At 38.4% G+C, this 18791-nt stretch overlaps 1 protein-coding gene across 4 annotated transcripts in view; it reads right to left on the bottom strand.

Moving 5' to 3' along the window:
• C7 (complement C7) overlaps nt 1-9438 on the bottom strand; it is a 53987-nt gene extending 44549 nt beyond the window's left edge. For 3 of the 4 annotated variants that reach the window (XR_012330663.1, XM_033852826.2, XM_073802081.1), the window contains exons 1-3: nt 8470-9438; nt 2998-3053; nt 1128-1203 (exon numbers count right to left, since the gene is read on the bottom strand). Coding sequence is in view for 3 of the 4 variants with exons in the window: in XM_033852826.2 (XP_033708717.1) it covers nt 1128-1203; nt 2998-3053; nt 8470-8475 (138 nt within the window). In the remaining variant the exon portion in view is untranslated. The remainder of the gene's footprint in view (nt 1-1127; nt 1204-2997; nt 3054-8469) is intronic. The other variant, XM_004320483.4, reaches the window with a different exon arrangement.
• Nucleotides 9439-18791: the final 9353 nt, after the last annotated feature.

The raw sequence follows: 18791 nt of genomic DNA, 5'->3' as shown, positions 1-18791 counted from the left end.
GCCATTCAAATGTTTAGAACCTTTGAAACCAACATTGTATTTTTGGAATTTATCCTAAGATGATTATCAGAAAAAAGACATATCTATGTGCAAAAATGTTCACTAAAGTTTTATTCATAATAACAAAATATATAAATAACCTAAATCTCAAACAATAGGAAGTGGATAAATAAGATTGGTATATACATATAATGGAACATAATTCAGCTGTCAAAATTCATGCTGATAGTATAATGTTAAGTTAAAATAGAATATAAAATCATGATCAAATAATCCTATTTTAAAAATCATAAGCACATAGAAAGAAAATAAATTGAGGAAACACCCAAATGCCAGTCAGTAGAACTCTAATTAAATTTTTTAAATGTACATTCATACAATAAAATGCCATGTAGCTATTCAAAAAGAATAAAGCGGATCTGTGCTTACACGGAATAAAAAAGAAAAGAGAAATTGAAAGAGTAAATACTAAAATGCTGACATATTGGTTTCTTCTAAATGGTAGAATTATAAGTAGCGTTTTCTTTATTTATATAGAAATAAACCATTTTATTTCATTTATAAAACTATAAATCATTTTCTCCAATGATTAATTTATAATAAGGAAAAAACGGACATTTTTAGAAGTACTCTATAATCTCTCAGTCAGGTCTGGTATTTTATTTATATTACTTTTGTATTAAACTTTAAAAATGTTTGACTTTCCATGGTCATTCACTATTAGTTAGGTAAAGTGAAGCAGCTATTTTGCTACTCTTTAGTGTTTGTTTCAAATGAAAAGAAAAGTTGAATCCAGTAAATATGAAATTTTGAATTATCTACTAACTTCATGTCATGATATTCTTATTTCTCTGATAGTGAAAGAGTTAGTGAGTTGCTTTTAGTGTCTCTCCTATGTATATTTCTAGGCTCAAATGTAAGATTTAGAAAAGTCCTGCAAGAAAAATGAGAATGCAGAAATTTTTTATTACAATATTAAGTATGAAATAAATCATACTTTTTCCCTTCAAAATTACTAATTACATTTTCAAAAAATAAAACAACATTCAAAAGTTAATGCCATTGTGTCCACACCTAAGCTATTTCTACATATAAATAGTAAATACAAAGTTTTCACATGGTCCTACCTGAGTCTTGGTACAACCATTGCATTCTGACCAAGGGGCATAGGAAGCCCACTGGCAATTGACTGGCGAGGAGGCACTGTCATAGTGTCAAATTGTCCATCATGAAGCCAACAGAAAGGTAGGAGAGAAGACAAAAAATTGGCAAGAATAGTCAAAAATTGCTTCACAATTTTTTTCCTAAGAGGCACCAAGAGGATCCCAAAATATATAAAAATATATGTGGGAAGGACTCACTTTTTCAGAGATTTATTAAATTTCATTTATGAAATATCTAGAATGTACCAGGCACTATTTAGACACTAGAGCTATATACATAAAAGAGATAGGATACTGACAATTGGTAGGGGGGAGGATGAAGACACAGATGTGTAAACAAATAATCATAACACAATAATCATGATCCTTTGTACAGTAGAGCTAATGAGATAGATTTCCTAACAGAAATGTGTACAGTACAATGCGTTGTGGAAATACACATAAGAGAGTGTCTAAAGTTGGGAGGCTAAGTGAGAACATATAAAAGGAAGGTATTATGGCCTTTGACAGGATTTTGGACGATGAATTGAAGAGCTATACAGAAATTTAACTGAGAGACAACAAGCTCTAAAACGACCGTATGAAAAGTAGGAAACCAAAATCTGGCAAAGGCTAAATGGACGAGAATTGAGTTTTACGTGCTCCCCCTGTTTATCTAGGTCACTTCTCAAGCACACACCCAAGTACAGTAGCGTCAAGTTGAGCTCAAAGAATTCCACCCCAATAAAATACATGTGGAAGATGGCAAGCTGACTCTCTTACAATGCTTAACTCTGGCTGTGTCCAAGAGGTCATGTTGCTTAGTCCAAAGAGATTAAGGAAACCTTACCTAAAACCACACTTTACAAGGGGTAGAGGAACCAGGACTCCTGCTTTCTGGACTTTGAGCACATTCCTAACCTGGGAGACATCTCAGGTCAAGGTGATTCCTGCTTAGTTAAGCATAGCACTGCCAGGTGCTGCAGATAAGGAGTGCCATTTGTGGCTCAGGTGCCCTTATGGGGCTAATCTTGCTAACCTGTCATCTTGATATGGCATCAGTGATCCAAATGCCTTAGTGTTTTTGACCTTTAAACAATCTGAACTTAATGCTATGTGTCTATTTTGTCTCCCAGAGACAGGCAGAGGCCTTCCCCAAACACCGAGGCTTGGGAAGGGAAGCTCGCTTGGCCTCACCTCCTCTGTGCACCCTGTCCAGTCCCCTCACAGAGCCCTTATCATACCTGCACTGAAATCAACTCTTTCAAGATCTCAATCACCCCCTCTACTCTCAGTACCATCTGGCTCCTCTGTGTCCCAGTCACTGGCACACCTCCAGACACATGTTCTGACAGTTCGATGAGGTAAACCGACCTGGTCCTCTCCCATCAGACAGTGAAAGCAAAGCAAGGCCGTGAGTAAATGATGCTGGCTTTTTTCCAGGTCTCAAGAGCCGATAAACCTATTTCCTTAAAAAAACTCTCAACCTTTAAAATCCCAAAGACTATTTTGCAAAGATTACATTTAAAAATCAAATTCTGCTCTAAGATGTGTAAGTCAGCTGCCATTCCCTGAATTGCAGGTAAAACCATGGTACTGGGAGAAGCAGGAAACCTTGAGGTGTTTTTAGTCTTCAGGTTTCTTCCTTATAGGGAATAAAATAAAGTAAAATAAGAATAAGAATAAAACACACTTTCTCTATAATTGCCTTTTCTAGAAAAGGGAAAGAAAAAAAGTGTTGAAGGGTTAAACATGCTCAGGCTGCAATGTAAAAATCAGACCATAGTTAAGAATTTCCTTAAAATAAAAGAAATGATTGTTAATGATTTCCACACACAATCCAAAAAATTCTCACCTTGAAAAAACTTGGAACTCTCCTATAAATCCCACCAAGAAGAATAAACTTATTGCCTAGGAGGGGGAAAAAAAAAACAATAAAGCAATATTTTAGTTAGCATTGCTTTAATGAGTCAAAAGTGAATACATCTGTACAAGTCAAGATTTGTGAGTTGGGAATAGAAAGAGTGAAAGAACCATGGAGAAGCCTTGATGATTCTGCTTGACTTCTAAGTTTTCATTTTACATAAAAATTTAATACAATTCTCTTTTTTATTTATTTATTTTTTTGGCCGCATTGGGTCTTTTATTGCTGCACATGGGCTTTCTCTAGTTGTGGAGAGCAGGGGCTACTCTTCGTTGCGGTGTGTCGACTTCTGATTGCAGTGGATGCTCTTGCTGCAGAGCACGGGCTCTAGGCACGCGGGCTTCAGTAGTTGTGGCGCACGGGCTTAGTTGCTCCGCGGCATGTGGGATCTTCCCGGACCAGGCCTCGAACCCGTGTCCCCTGCATTGGCAGGCAGATTTTCAACTACTGCGCCACCAGGGAAGTCTCTAATACATTTCTCTTGAGTTCACCTCCCATTATTCATTTCTGGAAAGACAACTAGGGGCTAGGTGATGTCGTTGACAAATAAATTGAAAAGACTCCCCAGAGTTAAAAGTTCACAAACATTTCTTTAGGGTCCCATCATCTTTTAATTCCTTACTCCACTCTCTTCTCTAACTTTGGTACCCATGAGGACACCAGAGAAGAGAATGCCTGGAAAGAAGAACAGTTTCAAGGGCTGAGAAGCTAAAAGAGAAATAACTTCCTAAATGGAAAAATCAAAAGTGGAGGTACATTCCTAGCCAGAGATGCCATGATACTCATCACAAGCCTTAGCTCTGCGGGTGGTTCCTTCAGTCTTTAAAACACCACAGAGGCCTTTTATAATCACATTCATGTGATAGCAGCAGCCTAAATATTGAGCATCTGACAGGTTATGAAACTGTATGTAAAATGTGATTGCATTTTGTTTGAAAATCAAATGTGTATTGAAAACAAATCTACAAAGAAACATAACAAGGAGAATAGTTCATTTCTGGTTGTGAAATCATAGGTGACTTTTATTATTTTATTTTCATTTCTATGTATTTTCCTACTTTGACAACTGAAGGTGAAAGGAAATACAATTCAAATCTGTACTGGAGACTCCTTAAAAATACCAAACACATTCAATTCATAACCCAGTAAAAGAAGTCCTTAAATCATCTTACCTCACATTTTACCAGGCCAATGTTCTTTCTCTTCTCTTGATCTCCCCAAACCTCTTTTCTCTCAGGGTAGCTGTGGAATGGCTTCCCAACACTTTTTCCAGATGCTTCTACTCACCTTCCTAGATCACCCATCCTCTTATTAGGTATCTTTTTTTCAGTTGTAAAATCCTAGTTGCCTACTTCTGCCTTTTACAGCCTTACAGAGTTTTAACCTATAATCTGATTAACATATAACCAAAAGGGCAGAGAGGTCCCAACAGCTGTGGACACCCTGGAAATGTGAACAGTGGTGGGAGAGGCTATGGATACTTTTCTGATTTTTCAACAAACACGTGAAGCACATAATGGAAAGCAACACCTTTTAAACGTTGGGTTTTTTTTTTTTAATTATAAACTGCAGTGGGTTGTTTCTTTTCAACAATATGTCTTTTTTTGTACTATGTCAACTCATTTTTCCTGCCCTTGGGCCAGCCTATCTCATAGCTCTTTTAGTCACTCCCAGGCGTTCTGGAACAATCTAACAGTCAAATTTCAATGTATCATCCAATTTTAAATGTCTATCCTGCTCCCAGGTCCTGCGGGAGGGGTGGGGTCTACTTCAAAATTCCTCTGCTTTATTCTCCTTCTTCTCTTCCCCACCTCCCCAGGATGCCTGTCTTCTCCAGAGTCAGCGCAGCACGAGTGAGAGGGGCAAAAGCCAAAAGGATCTTGCTTGCCCGACGCAGCTGGAGTCCAGTGCTGGTAAATCAGGGTGTGTTGGATGTTTGAATGCCAATTCTTTATCTCTCATGGTGTTTTTGTCATTCTTTGGATATCCCTCCTTTGGGAATCTACAACCACTGTTCTCTGGCACAAATCATTCGTCTCTTTGTTCAGCTCTCTTGAGTCTCACCAGTGCCTGCTTCCTGATGCTGTCTGCTGGGGTTGCTTCATCCTGCAGGCGTCTCCCAGGCAGAGTCCCTGACAACCCAAGTCTGGCCCCTTTCTAAAGGTCCACATCTGGTCCATGGGATACCTGCACACATCCTTGCCCTGTCAAACTCTGGATGTCAGGATGTAACCAACACTGCTGTGTTGACTTACTTGCTAACCACAGGGCAGTGAACCAGCCTATGCCTTTAGATTTTCTCAAACGTGAGTAGGGTATCATTCCCTATACACCCTCATGCTCCAAGGGACACAATATTGCATACTTTTGAGGATGGAGATGGCCAAAGGGTCACCAAACAAATTTAGGGCTACTCTTTTGGTATTGCAATAATACCACATTGAATGTACAATATCTCACTTTAAAATGTGAGGGTACTGAGCACCTATTATTATTGGCCTTTGACTCTCAGGCAAAACAGGCATCGTGAAAAAATCCATTTTAACATTCTATTACATATTTTTTAAAATGTCAACGAAGTTTTAAGGGATATACTTTTTCATCAGAAAAGATAACCTTGCCACCATCTTCCTTGTATATATATTATAATCCATGAAGATCTGCTTATCACAAGTTCATGAGTTATACAAGCTGAATCTCTTAACCAAAAGAATGTCTTGAAAATTTGCGAGCTGAGTACCTGAAAAATGAAGCAGTTATCATTCCTTGCCTTTGGAAAGAGTATCTCATCAAATGGACAAGATAGAACAATTATAAATTAATAAACAAATTAATGACAGATATAGACATACATCTGAGTTAACTCTATAAAAGAATTGCTTAGTTGAAAAGATATCGTATCTTTGCAGTGTGTAATGTAGCTAAGCTGGGACTACATTTCCCAGAATTCTCTTCTCTTCTTTCTTATGACTGAATGAGCATTAGCTCTACCTCCTTCCTCTGAAGTGTTTCAGCTACAACCATTGTCTCTATGCTTCTAATTTCTCCACATCTGGTCTTTTACATTTGTCTGTTGAATCATGAGCCCATTTGAGGTAAAAAAAAAAAAAAAACATTAATTTCTGTAGCATACACTGGGTTCCAAATTCCAAGAGAAAAAAGTATGGAAAAATCAAATCTAATTTCTTAGCATGCCCTAATTAATATCTTGATCAATAAATTTAGAACATAGGGCACCAAACAGATGAAGAAGAAGGTAGATTTTAAAATCAATTTACTTACATCTTTATCAGAAATAGACATCAATTTGCAACACTTCTAGCGATAAAGAAATGCAAAAGGGCACAATAATATGATTTGAGTACTTTGTAGCCATTAGAAGCACGTTATAGATTGAACAATGACAGGAGAACATGCTTATGATATAGTGAGCAAAAAGATTCAGATCTAGATTGATAGCAATTTCATAAAATATATATTGTACATGCTCATATAAAAGTCTGAAAAGAAATAGATTAAAATGTTAATAGTGGTTATCTCTGAGTGGAGAAATAATCGATATTATCTTCTCTTTGAACTTATTTTTGCCAAGATGGTAGTATTTGAATCTGGAAAAAGACATTTTTTTAAAGGCACAAACACCATCACAGTATAATTGACAGAAGACAGCTGATAACATCAGATCAGCTCTGGGTGTGGCGAGGAAGCAGAAAAGCCCTCATCTGAGACATCTCTGTGCCTGACCACATCCCAGCACCATGTGAATCATGCTTTAGGTTTACAAACCCCAGGTTCTTCTCAGTCCATGGAAGAGAAAGTGAAGGTCTGGACCACAGCCAGCTCAGAGGGAAACACTTTTTGCTCTAAAGGCCTGAAACACTTCAGACCCAGTTATCTCCTATCCAAGGGATACAAAGAGAATGAAAAGAATTCTGGGACCACCTCTCTGAATTTAGTTCACATGAATGGTGGGGGGGCGGGCCGTGGGGGAGAAAAAAGAATACTTCCTCTTAAAAGGCCAGACCTGAAAACCATTTCTAGTGGTGTCTTCATAGCCTAAGTTTACCTTCTCTGAAATGTATCACAAAAGCATACCCTTCAGATTTACTGTAAAAATATGAATCTCTACTTTCAAATATAGGTGAGAACTCTGCATGCAACTCACAAAGAAATCATTTCTTTATTTGTTGATATTTTATCAACCAACTGAAAGATAAAAGTAAATATGTTACCCCAGCAGAAAAATGTCATAATAATCAATGATCCATCTTTAAGCACAAAACAATTATTAAGATGTCTCATCATAAAATAAGTAAGGAAATTGATTGATGGTTAATACAAATATTAGGTGAAAGTATACTAGCTAGATGACTCTAGGAAATGCATCTTATTCTTTTTGAGCTAACAAGCATTTTAAATTTTTAAATAAAAATACAAGATAGAGAGATAGAGATTAGATTATATCATAATTCTAACTTCGTATGATTACTTGATGTTCTAGCATCATAACATTAAACAAATTAACTTTATGATTTGTGTGTAATTTTCAAAACTTAATTAAATGTAATTTCACCCATGAGTTACTCAAGACCCGCCTCTCACTCCGCCTCCAAAACCCCTGGAAAGTGAGCGTAGATTCAGTATTGCAAATCGGTGGCATAGTGATGACAAAAGCAATCTAGCAGCTGACAGGGCTGAGAAATTATTGTTCCAGCATTATAATGTAAAATGTTTAAAGTTTAAATACAAACCTCTGCAATAATAAAATTGTAATAGCAGGTTCAACTTATTTTTGCATCCCAGAATTCTAGTCTATGATAGTGATTTCTGTCTTCAGTCCTGCATTTCTTTATCCTTAACATTTGGCCATTTTCCATTAGACCAATATGTGTTTTTGGTAAACCTTTAGTTTCATTCCATTTATCTGTATCTTCTACTCTCACAAGCCTTATCTTCTCATCCAGATTCCAAACTCTAAAGTTGCAAGTCTCCAAATTCACTTTTCTATAAAGCTGTTAGATAAGTCAGATCATGGGGGTTCATTGCATGACTCCAAATCAAACAAACAAAATCCGTGGGAGGGAATTTTTCCCTAAGGAATAACAATTGTATTATTGTATTTTATTTCTTAATGGCTTTCTTGGGACTTTCATAAACATTGTCTCCAATCTCTGATTCCCAGACCTCTAAACCAATAAATTAACTGCAAGAAAAGAAAAACAAATTCACTTTGGCTGAATTGTTAACTATATTTAATTAAGGATTTTTTTAAAGTCACCCTCGGAGATTTCTCTTTCCTATTTTCCCATGTATTCTCTCTTTTTTTTTTTTTTGAGTTATTTAAGTTAAGCCTTACTCCCTTTTGAGTTAGCTTTGTTCACAAAAATAATGAAGTTATCTTACCTTCATGTTTGGGAAAACATTCAGGGCAGAAGACAGAAGGAAAATTTCTTCCTCCAGTGCCCAGTGAATTTTCAACAGGAGGAAGAGCCCAGCAGTCTACTCCTCGCCTGTCTCTCCCTGCTGGGGATTCACTTGGCACTCATATATAGAGCAAGTGGTTCCAAGACTTAGCTGTGACCCCAACCAGGTTCTCTGGGGACACGGAGAGCCTGCCCTGTACTTAGTCTGTGTCTTGAAACCAGATGCATCTTATCAATTTACCCAGGCCTTAGCTACAGTCAGCTGGGACTGTTTGGAAGTGTAGTTCTGAGAAAACATCTGTAAATCAAGAAAAGCAGCAAATGTTCTCACTTCAGTGTTTACGTGATTTTCAACCAAAGGAGACTCTGTGTAAGGCAAGGGATAAGCCTCCTTCCCGTTTCGATCTACCACGCCAAGCAGATGTTTTCATGATTCTCTAAAAGGGTGTTATACAACAGACTTTGAGATTAAACACTTTGTGGAAGAAAAAATTTAAATGCAATTCTGTCACTCAAAATGTAAATGGAACATTCTGGAGTGGAATCCCCCCAAAATATATATATCCTAACACAATATAATGCACACCCCTTCATGCTTACTTTCAATGATCAAATGATCATTGAATGATCAAAAAGAGCATCTTTTTTTGCAAACATATTTAAAGGCATCACTAATTTCCCCAAGAACAGCCCTTAATCCTATGATATTCAGATCACTCTGTTGGAAAATTCTTGTCACAGTCATCAACCATGTCTCTGTTCTCTTCTTCAGTTGCCTCGTCGTATTCTGCCGGATCTTCACTTTCCATGGCTTTGCATTGATTCTAGCACTTCTCCAACATCATTTTCATAGATTTCACAAAAGGCTGCATTTTGCAAGATTTCAGATTTTCTATTAAAGTTGAGCTACAGTTTTTGTTTTTTTTTTTTTTTTGGTTTGGTTTGGGTTTTTTGTGAGCTACAGTTTTATTTGCATGGCTTGGCCAAATATTCTGAAACTTGCTGTTAGGGCATTATGGGTAGGAGTGACAGAAGTGTGAAGGAGGAAAGGAAATTTGAACTGAGAGTAATTTTATAACTAAACATTCCATTCGTGAATATTTTCCAGTTTTAATATTTTTTCTTTTTATATCCAAAAAATTTGAATAATAAAGAACGACCCCCACCCTCCGTTTATAAATTAATGGTGGTCTTCCAGAGGAAAAACTTCCACATCTTTTGTTCAAACTGTTAGTGCTTTGTGTGGGAAAAAAATTTGCCACAGAGAAGATGATGTCTGATTCCTGAAAGAGTTCTTTTTTTTAATTCAACTCCAGTTGCATGAATTCCAGACGTCATGGGCTCTCCTTAAGCACTCAATGTACAATTCCACATTCAGTGGCTGTCTTAGTTTGGGTTCCCCCAGAAGCAGATCTGAGACAAGAATTCAATTGCAAGTAGTCTTTTTTTTTTTAGTTTTTTTGGTTTGGGGGTTTCTTGTGTTTTGGGGGTTGTTTTGTGAAGTGAAAGCACTGTTGAGGGATAAGAAAGTGAGACTGGGAAGGAAAGGAAGTCAATACAAGGTACTTTAACATGCAAGGTACTGAGGCAATTATAGCTCAGTCCCAATGAGGAAATCTGGGAGACATTGAAGAGCACATCTCAGAGTTATTCCAACGAGGGAGTAAGGCTATATTTACCAACACCCTGTTTATCATTGGTTAAGGGTGGCTTCTGGACTCATCAACTCTTTGACACTTCCAGCTTGAACTGGGGGTAGGTTGAGAACACATCTGTAGCCAGGAAAGAAAGAAAAAAAAGACTTCCAGTAGAAAGGTGCAGGTATTTTCAGTATTTGCAAGATATAGGCAGGACACCACCAGCACCTGCCACAGTAGTTTTTTCATTCATTCATGCATGCGCTCATTAATTTGTTCATTCTAAATTCAACAAATATTTACAAAGGTTGCATAATATGATAGGCTAGGGGCTTTGACAGATGGGAGGCTTGAGCAACATCCTTCTTTATTTTCATCGTTTACATGCTGTAAAGGTCATAGTAGCCCATTTATAGAGTTTCCTTAGTCTAGAGGATGAGTCACACACATACAGATGTATCTGCGATAATTTAGAACTTGCATTGTTTGGCTTCCAGAGATTGTATGCCAGAAATTAAATCTAAAAAGTTCACAAAAACTTCCTTTCACCAAGTGCTTTGCACTTGCCCCTCTCCACAGCTTTGCTCTCATATGAACAGTGTTTTTTCTTTCTGGAATTTCAATGGAGGAGCCATTGGAACAAAGGTTTCAAATATAGGTGGGAGCCACACTGTGGGAAATTTGACTGCCGGAAAAAGTTGTGTAGACTTTATTCAAAGGACAATGGGAACTCGCTCCCTGGAAGTTTTAAGGAAAGAATCAAAGTGATGTTTTAGGATGATTTACACACTGGTAGTGTGCAGGCTACATGGAAAGGACAAGGAGAGGAAACAGGAAGTGTGATTTGGATTTTATTTCAGTAATCAGACAAAGGGCAATCAAGGCCTCATTTGAGAAGAGAAAGACGAAGGACCAGAGGGTTCACCAGACTTAGTGATTAAACATAATCACATATCAGATTGACTGAGAAAATTGGAAGAATTTAAGAACAAATCAATGAAGGAGGGAAATAGGAAGTTGATGAGAAAGAGGTAGTTTTAGAAACGGGACATTTTTATTTTGAAGAAAATATCCAACACATAACTGGAAATGTAGATCTCTTTGGGACAAAATATCTTGGCATGAGGGAGAGAGGTTACAGAAGAAGGAAAACCAAAACAATTCATTGTCAAGCCAATTGAGGGGAATTTCAAGGAACGGCCAGTCAACATAGACAAGTGCCACATGGAGGTCAAAGAGTAGTACTAAGGGAAGCCCACACCACACAGCAATTAAAACATTGTGGATAAACTGAAGGCAAAGTTTCCCCACAGATTTTCCACTCTAGTCCTACAAGACAATTCAAGAAGAGATAATTAATTTCGTGGTTGAGTGAGTATAACAAGCTGTGTATGTTATAGAGCAGGGTTTCTCAATCTCTGAATTGCTGACCTTTTGGGCTTGATCATTCTTTGTTGGTGGAGTGGCGGGGGTTGGGGGGGGAGCTGTTCTGTGCGTAGACGGTCAGCAGCATCACTGGTGTCTACCCATTCGATGGCTATAACACCCTTCCCCAGTCATGACAATCAAAAATGTCTCCAGGGCTTCCCCGGTGGCGCAGTGGTTGAGAGTCCGCCTGCCAATGCAAGGGACACAGGTTCATGCCCCGGTCTGGGAAGATCCCACATGCCGCGGAGCGGCTGGGCCCGTGAGCCATGGCCGCTGAGCCTGCGCGTCTGGAGCCTGTGCTCCGCAACGGGAGAGGCGACAACAGTGCGAGGCCCGCGTACCGCAAAAAAAAAAAAAAAAAAAAAATGTCTCCAGACAATGTCAAATGTCCCCTGGAGGCAAAATCACCACCCTCCACTGAGAACCACTGTTAGAGTATCTACCCCTAGCAAATGCCCAGCCTTAGATTCACAAAGAGCAATGCACAGGGTAATGTCAATTAAATGTTCTGAAAGTTCTACAGCAAGTAAAACTTTTTAAAACTTTTTAAAACCAGAATTTCCCAAATTCATGTGACCACAGAACTTTTTTTTCTTTTTCTTTCTTTTTTTTTTTTAAATTAATTTTTTATTTTTGGCTGCGTTGGGTCTTTGTTGCTGCACGCAGGCTTTCTCTAGTTGCGGCAAGCGGGGGCTACTCTTAGCTGCAATACGCAGGCTTCTCATTGCAGTGGCTACTCTTGTTGCGGAGCATGGGCTCTAGGTGCACGGGTTTCAGTAGTTGTGACATGTGGGCTCAGTAGTTGTGGCACATAGGTTCAGTAGTTGTGGCTCACGGTCTCTAGAGCACAGGCTCAGTAGGAGTGGCGCACGGGGTCAGTTGCTCCATGGCCCATAGGCTCTTCCGGACCTGGGCTCAAACCTGTATCCCCTGCATTGGCAGGCAGATTCTTAACCACTGTGCCACCAGGGAAGTCCCAGAACTTTTATTTTTAACAACCCCAAAACTGGTACATGTGACAGGCTTTGGCAAATTGTGTCTGAGCCAACACTGAATCAGTAGAAGGGGAAGCAGATTTCTGCCAGACTGTGGAAGAGTCTGCAAGGACCCAGTCCTCTCCCCTTCTGCTGCAGAGACACACTCCCTGTTCCCCACTAGTCCCCACTTCCTGAAGTAGCACTTCAAAAACTGTTACTGTCCCCAGACCCTAATGAAACTGTTAGACCACTGATGATATCAAGAAGCTGTTCTGGTCCATCTCGGAGAGATACTAGAAAACATTTTAACAAGCCTATTTCCTTTACGAGTTATTTTGTTTCGTTCTGAATTGTTCCAACATATTCCACTTACTCTGGGACATACGAGGAACACACTCGGGAAGGATAAAACCTCCTTTTTTCTGTTAAGTCTGATAAAGTCAGAATTGAAACCGCCAGAGGCTGAGTAAAGAAGCAACAGCACCCCCTAGTGGCAAGCATGCTCCAGTCCCTAGAGTTAAACAACAGCGTTAGGCTCTGGAGTCAAACCACTCAGAGGGAATGAGAAACATGGAATCGTCTTAGACTCCCAGTCAAGGGCTTGTTAAGCTAATAAGTACTCCAGATGGTATCTCTTTTTCCATTAAATTGTCACTGTGTGAATAGTTTGAGAAAGAAAAATGGCTGCTAGGCAATGACTTAGCTAAAGGAAGATTTCAGCAAAATAATTATTGTTAATGCTTTATCATTACACCTTTGTCATTACACCTAAATACTGTGATTTGTGCATTAATTTTTTTCTAATAAGACAGTTTATTCCAATATTATTTGTATAATTTTTACTTTTCTATTTTTTTAACATCTTTATTGGAGTATAATTGCTTTACAATGATGTGTTAGTTTCTGCTTTATAACAAAGTGAATCAGTTATACATATACATATGTTCCCATATCTCTTCCCTCTTGCGTCTCCCTCCCACCCTCCCTATCCCACCCCTCTAGGTGGTCACAAAGCACCGAGCTGATCTCCCTGTGCTATGCGGCTGCTTCCCGCTAGCTATCTATTTTACGTTTGGTAGCGTATATATGTCCATGCCACTCTCTCGCTTTGTCACAGCTTACCCTTGTGCATTAAAGTGAGGTCACTAGATGAGTATTCTCTGCTGGCATCAAGTCCTTCATAAGAATGTTGTTTTAGGTTTAAATATTAAGTAGTATGAACAGGGCTTCACACTTCCCTTTTAGGTAAGATATGCTTGCCCTTTACAACACTGGACACATTTTGCCCTGGTGGTCCTGATGGCTGCAGATGGCAAGGATCAAATGACAATCAGAAGGCGATAAGACATTTTGTCATGATGGTTTTCAATAGTGGCAGGCACTTGCTAAATTTAGGCGAGGACCCGGATTTGTTTGGGTTTCTAGCTATCATCTGGGTTTTTCAGTTCTTTGCAGTACGTGGCAGGAGCCTGCAAGTCTAAGAAACATTTCAGTTGGTTTATACTTGAATGAAGTCAAACAGCTCTGAGAAAGCAGATACGAAATGCAAAGATTTCCATGGCTCTACAACTGTATTGGGTAAAATCCTGCAGAGGAAGTGTGAATATCAAAGGGCAAGGTCATTTATTTGCTCTTCACTTTAAACTTGTGGTGCCCAAGTAAAAAAAGGTGGTTTGTTTTTTTTTCTCAGACTAAGACTTCAGCATATTATACCCTAAAATGAAAATCAATCACTTTCAGAAAATGTCAGTCTATCCCATAATTTTAAACACTACCTCCTTAAACTGTCTCTAAACAGATATATTTTGATATCAGGTTCATCATTACATACTCCACAGGTCAAGAAAGAGTAAAGAATGAGTGGTGGAAAGGAGTAAAATCCTGAATTGTACAAATTTTTCAAATGTTTGTGATAAAATCTTAGAAACCAATGGAAAACAGTTGTAAACACAACAACTAGAGACTTTTCCTTAAAAGTAGGACTTTCCCCGAAAGCAATAAAGGGTACTAGTTTGTGTTTCACTAGTACAAATATGTGCTCTAAAGGTTGACAGTCTTTGTTCAAAATCTTGAGAAAGTTGCTTAGCCTCTTTGATCCTCTTGTTCCCTTATCGGAAAAGTGGAAATAATATTATCTAACTCAAAGTGTTGTTACATTAATGAACCCGAGTAAAGCAATTAGACAGCACCTGGAATATAGTAAGCTTAGTCCAATAAATGTGAGCTAGCATACAAAAGATTAGAGACAACCCGAATATTCATCAGCAGTGGCTTGGTTAAGTAACTTGTACAGTATACACATTAAAAGAAATATTTTGCAGCTATTAAAAAAAAACTGAAGAAGTTTTCTATGCACTGATATGGAAAGATCTACAAAATACACTGTTAAGAAGGAAACGAAAGATACAGACCAATAAGTTACTTTGGAGTTAAAAGGATGAAGGAGAATAAGAATACCTTTGGGGGAGGGGGGTCTCTGCACCATCCCCAGGTGCAATGGTGCTTCTCTGGATATACAGGAGTATACTCCAGGATATACAGGAGTGCAATGGTGCTTCTCTGGATATACAGGAGTATACTCCAGGATATACAGGAGTTTTGCAACAGAAACCAGACAGCTGGAACATCAAAAGATTACTGTTAATGAAGAAAACCAGACATCTCAAGTTATTGAATTTAGCGCTGTTCTGTGTATGGGAAGATGCAAGAGTCTGGGCTCACTGAAATCATTCCTTTGCCATGCACCTTAGCTACCTAGGGCCAGTATCCTGCTTTTCTCCATCCTGAATCCCCTCAGGGTACACAGTTGGGAGGTGGCTGCAGTGGCTGCTGGCTTGGTGGCTGCAACATCCTTTGTTTACTGATAACATTTTTCACCCACAGGGTGAAAAGATGGAAACAGGTTAGATCGAAAAAGAGATGGAACTAAGACTTTACACCTTATATTTGCTTATATTTTTAATATGTTAACGAATGCATTACTTATTCGCAAAAGAAATTTTAAATTATTTAATTTTATTTTGTTAGCTGCTATTACTTTTTTATTCACAGTGCAATAAGATAAGCATCCTAAAGATGCTCTGTCTTTTGTATGTCTGCTTGTTTGCTGGTTCTTTTGTTTGAAGGAACCGGAGTATATTGTGATGATACACAGAGCCATGATAGAAACAGGAATCTTATTGAAATGCTTCATGGGCACCAGGGGCAAAAGGATGGTCTGATGCAAGGTAGGTCCGGTGATTCATAGATCTTCACTTTAATGCACTGCTGGTACAGTTCCTTGATATTTACGTGACCGTGTTTCCAATGTATTCTCTTTAACAGTGAGTATATGGGACTTCCCTCGTGGTGCAGTGGTTGAGAATCCGCCTGCTAATGCAGGGGATATGGGTTCGAGCCCTGGTCCAGGAAGATCCCACATGCCCCGGAGCAACAAAGCCCGTGCGTCACGACTACTGAGCCTGCGCTCTAGAGCCTGCGAGCCACAACTACTGAGCCTGCATGCCACAACTACTGAAACCTGCGCGCCTAGAGCCTGTGCTCCACAACAAGAGAAGCCACCGTGATGAGAAGCCCACGCACGGCAACGAAGAGTAGCCCCCACTCACCTCAACTAAAGAAAGCCTGCGGGCAGCAGCGAAGACCCAATGCAGCCAAATATAAATAAATAAATAAGCAAATTTATTAAAAAAACAGTGATGGGGATATATGTATAGCTGAATCACTTTGTATAAAGCAGAAACTAACACACCATTGTAAAGCAATTATACTCCAATAAAGATGTTAAAAAAAAAGTGAGCATATGAGTGAAGTGCACTGATGGTATGTATTTAAATATATATATAGATGTAATAAGTTACTTGTACTCGTAAAGAAATTAGTTTCACTCTCTTTTTTCCCCTTCTTCAGCTTCTACTAGTATGAACCTGCTTCTTGGGAGAAAATGTGGCTTGCCAGAAAGACCATCAGACAAATCTTGTCTCAAATGTAGGCTTTACTGTTTGCTATCTGAGTTATACTCTTAAGCTTCAATTTTCTTACTTAAAGGATAATGAAACCTTCTTTATAGGGTCGATGAAATCAAGATATATAAAATACACACTGCAGCATCTTGAACACATATAGGCTTCCACACCCTCCCCACCCATGGGCAATAAGTCCAGAAGGAACCTAATTAATAATTACCAGGGAGATTACCAACTATCTGACATTAGATTCTTATGAGTCTGTGAAGATAGTTACTGGGGAACCTAGGGCTATTTCACCAGTCTAAGTTTATATGATCTAAAATGAGAATGTACAGGCTTATCAAAGTATCAAGACTCTTTTCTTTAGACTGAAATTATATCAACTAGCATTGCGATAGTGATGGTACAGTTCACGCAATGGGAAAGGCCAGTTGACATTTGCATTACTATAACTTTGATTAGGCAAACAGTGAAACCAGTTATGTTAATAAATGCTTTTATTGTCAAAAATTCTTTCAAAACCTGTGGTCCAATGCAGGGTGAAATGAAGAGGGCACCTCATTTGTGAAAACATCAGGAAGAACTTGGCAGAACATTTAGCACTTAGAGTCAGTAGAGGTTAGCGGCTTCTCCCATCAAAACTAAAGTGGGGAAACCTCAGAATGGGAAGTAGCCTTTCAACACTGTCCAAACACAGGAAGTAACCTCTCAGTTCACAGGGGAAATTGAGCAACTCTCTTGAACTGTATAAAACAGACCCATGAAAATGGACGTACTTAATGTTTGCTCTGAAGTGTGTCTAAAACTGCCACTTACCTTTCCCCCAGAATAGACCCTATGTTTTTAGGTAGCAGGTTGAGAAACACATATTTTAACAGGATGGGCACATACATAAATGAATCCGTGCAATACAAGGTGATGAGGCACCTCAGAATCATTCTTGACTTTTTCTTCCTTCTCACTACCTCCCACACCCAATTAGTCAACAAGTTCTGTAGAACATACTTCGAGTTAGACACCCCTTCACTCTGTTCTACTGTCAGTGCAGAGCCAAGCCCTCCATATCTTTTATTCCTTATCTTCTGTCTGGTATATTTGCTTATTGGGATATAATTCACACAGCATAAAACTCACCCTTTTAAAATGTATAATTCCGTGATTTTAAAAATATTCACATGAGTGTGAAGCCATCACCACTCTCTACAGAAATCCTGTAACCCTTAGCAGTCACTCCCTATTTTCCACAGCCTTCTAGGTCCTGGAAACAACTAATCTACTTTCTGTCTCCATGAATTTACCTCTTCTAGACACTTTATATAAATAGAATCATACAACGAGTGGCTTTTTGTTTCTGACTTCTTCACTCAGCACAATGTTTTCAAGGTTCACCCATGTTGTGGCATGTATCAGTACTTTATTCCTTTTCATGGATGAATAATATTCTATGGCTGTACTGCATTTTGTTTATGCATTCATCAGTTCATGGACATTTGAGTTGTTTCACTTTGGGGCTATTATAAATAATGCTGCTATGAACATTCGTATAGAAGTTTTTATATGGACACATGTCTCCATGTCTTTTGAGACTATACCTAAGAGCAGAATTACTGAGTCATATGGTAACTCTTTGCTTAATATTTTGGGGAACTACCAAACTGTTTTCAAAAACAGCTGCACCATTTTACATTCCCACCAACAATGTAGGAAAGTTTTAATTTCTCCACAACTTCAGCAACACTTCTTACTGTCCAACTTTTTACTTACAGCCATCTGAAAGGGTACAAAATGGCATCTCATTGTGGCTTTGATTTTTATTTCTCTAATAACTAATAATATTGAGCATCTTTTCATGTGCCTTTTGGCCATATGTATTTCTTCTTTGGAGTAATGTCCTTTACACATTTTCTTAATTTGGTTTCTTGTTTTTTTGTTATTGAGTTGTAAGAGTTCTTTACATATTTTAGTTACTAGACCCTTATCAGATATATAATTTACAAATATTTTCTCCCATTCTATAGGTCATTTTTCACTTTCTTGATAGTGTCCTTTCATGGACAAAAGTTTTTAGTTTAGATGAAGTCCAATATATCTAATTTTTTTGTTCTTCCCTTGCTTTTGGTGTCATAGCTAAGAATCCACTGTCAAATCCAAGGTCATGAAAATTTAGCCCTATATTTTATCAAAGAGTTTCATAGCTCTTTTTAGGTCTTCATTCATTTTGAGTTAATTTTGTATATGGTCTGAGGTAGGAGTCCAACTTCATTCTTTTGCCTATGGATATACAGTTGTCCT

This window comes from Tursiops truncatus, chromosome 3, assembly GCF_011762595.2.
Source record: "Tursiops truncatus isolate mTurTru1 chromosome 3, mTurTru1.mat.Y, whole genome shotgun sequence".
NCBI lineage: Eukaryota > Metazoa > Chordata > Mammalia > Artiodactyla > Delphinidae > Tursiops > Tursiops truncatus.
The sequence above is the reverse complement of the archived record's forward strand: the minus strand, read 5'-3'. Positions and strand labels throughout refer to the sequence as shown.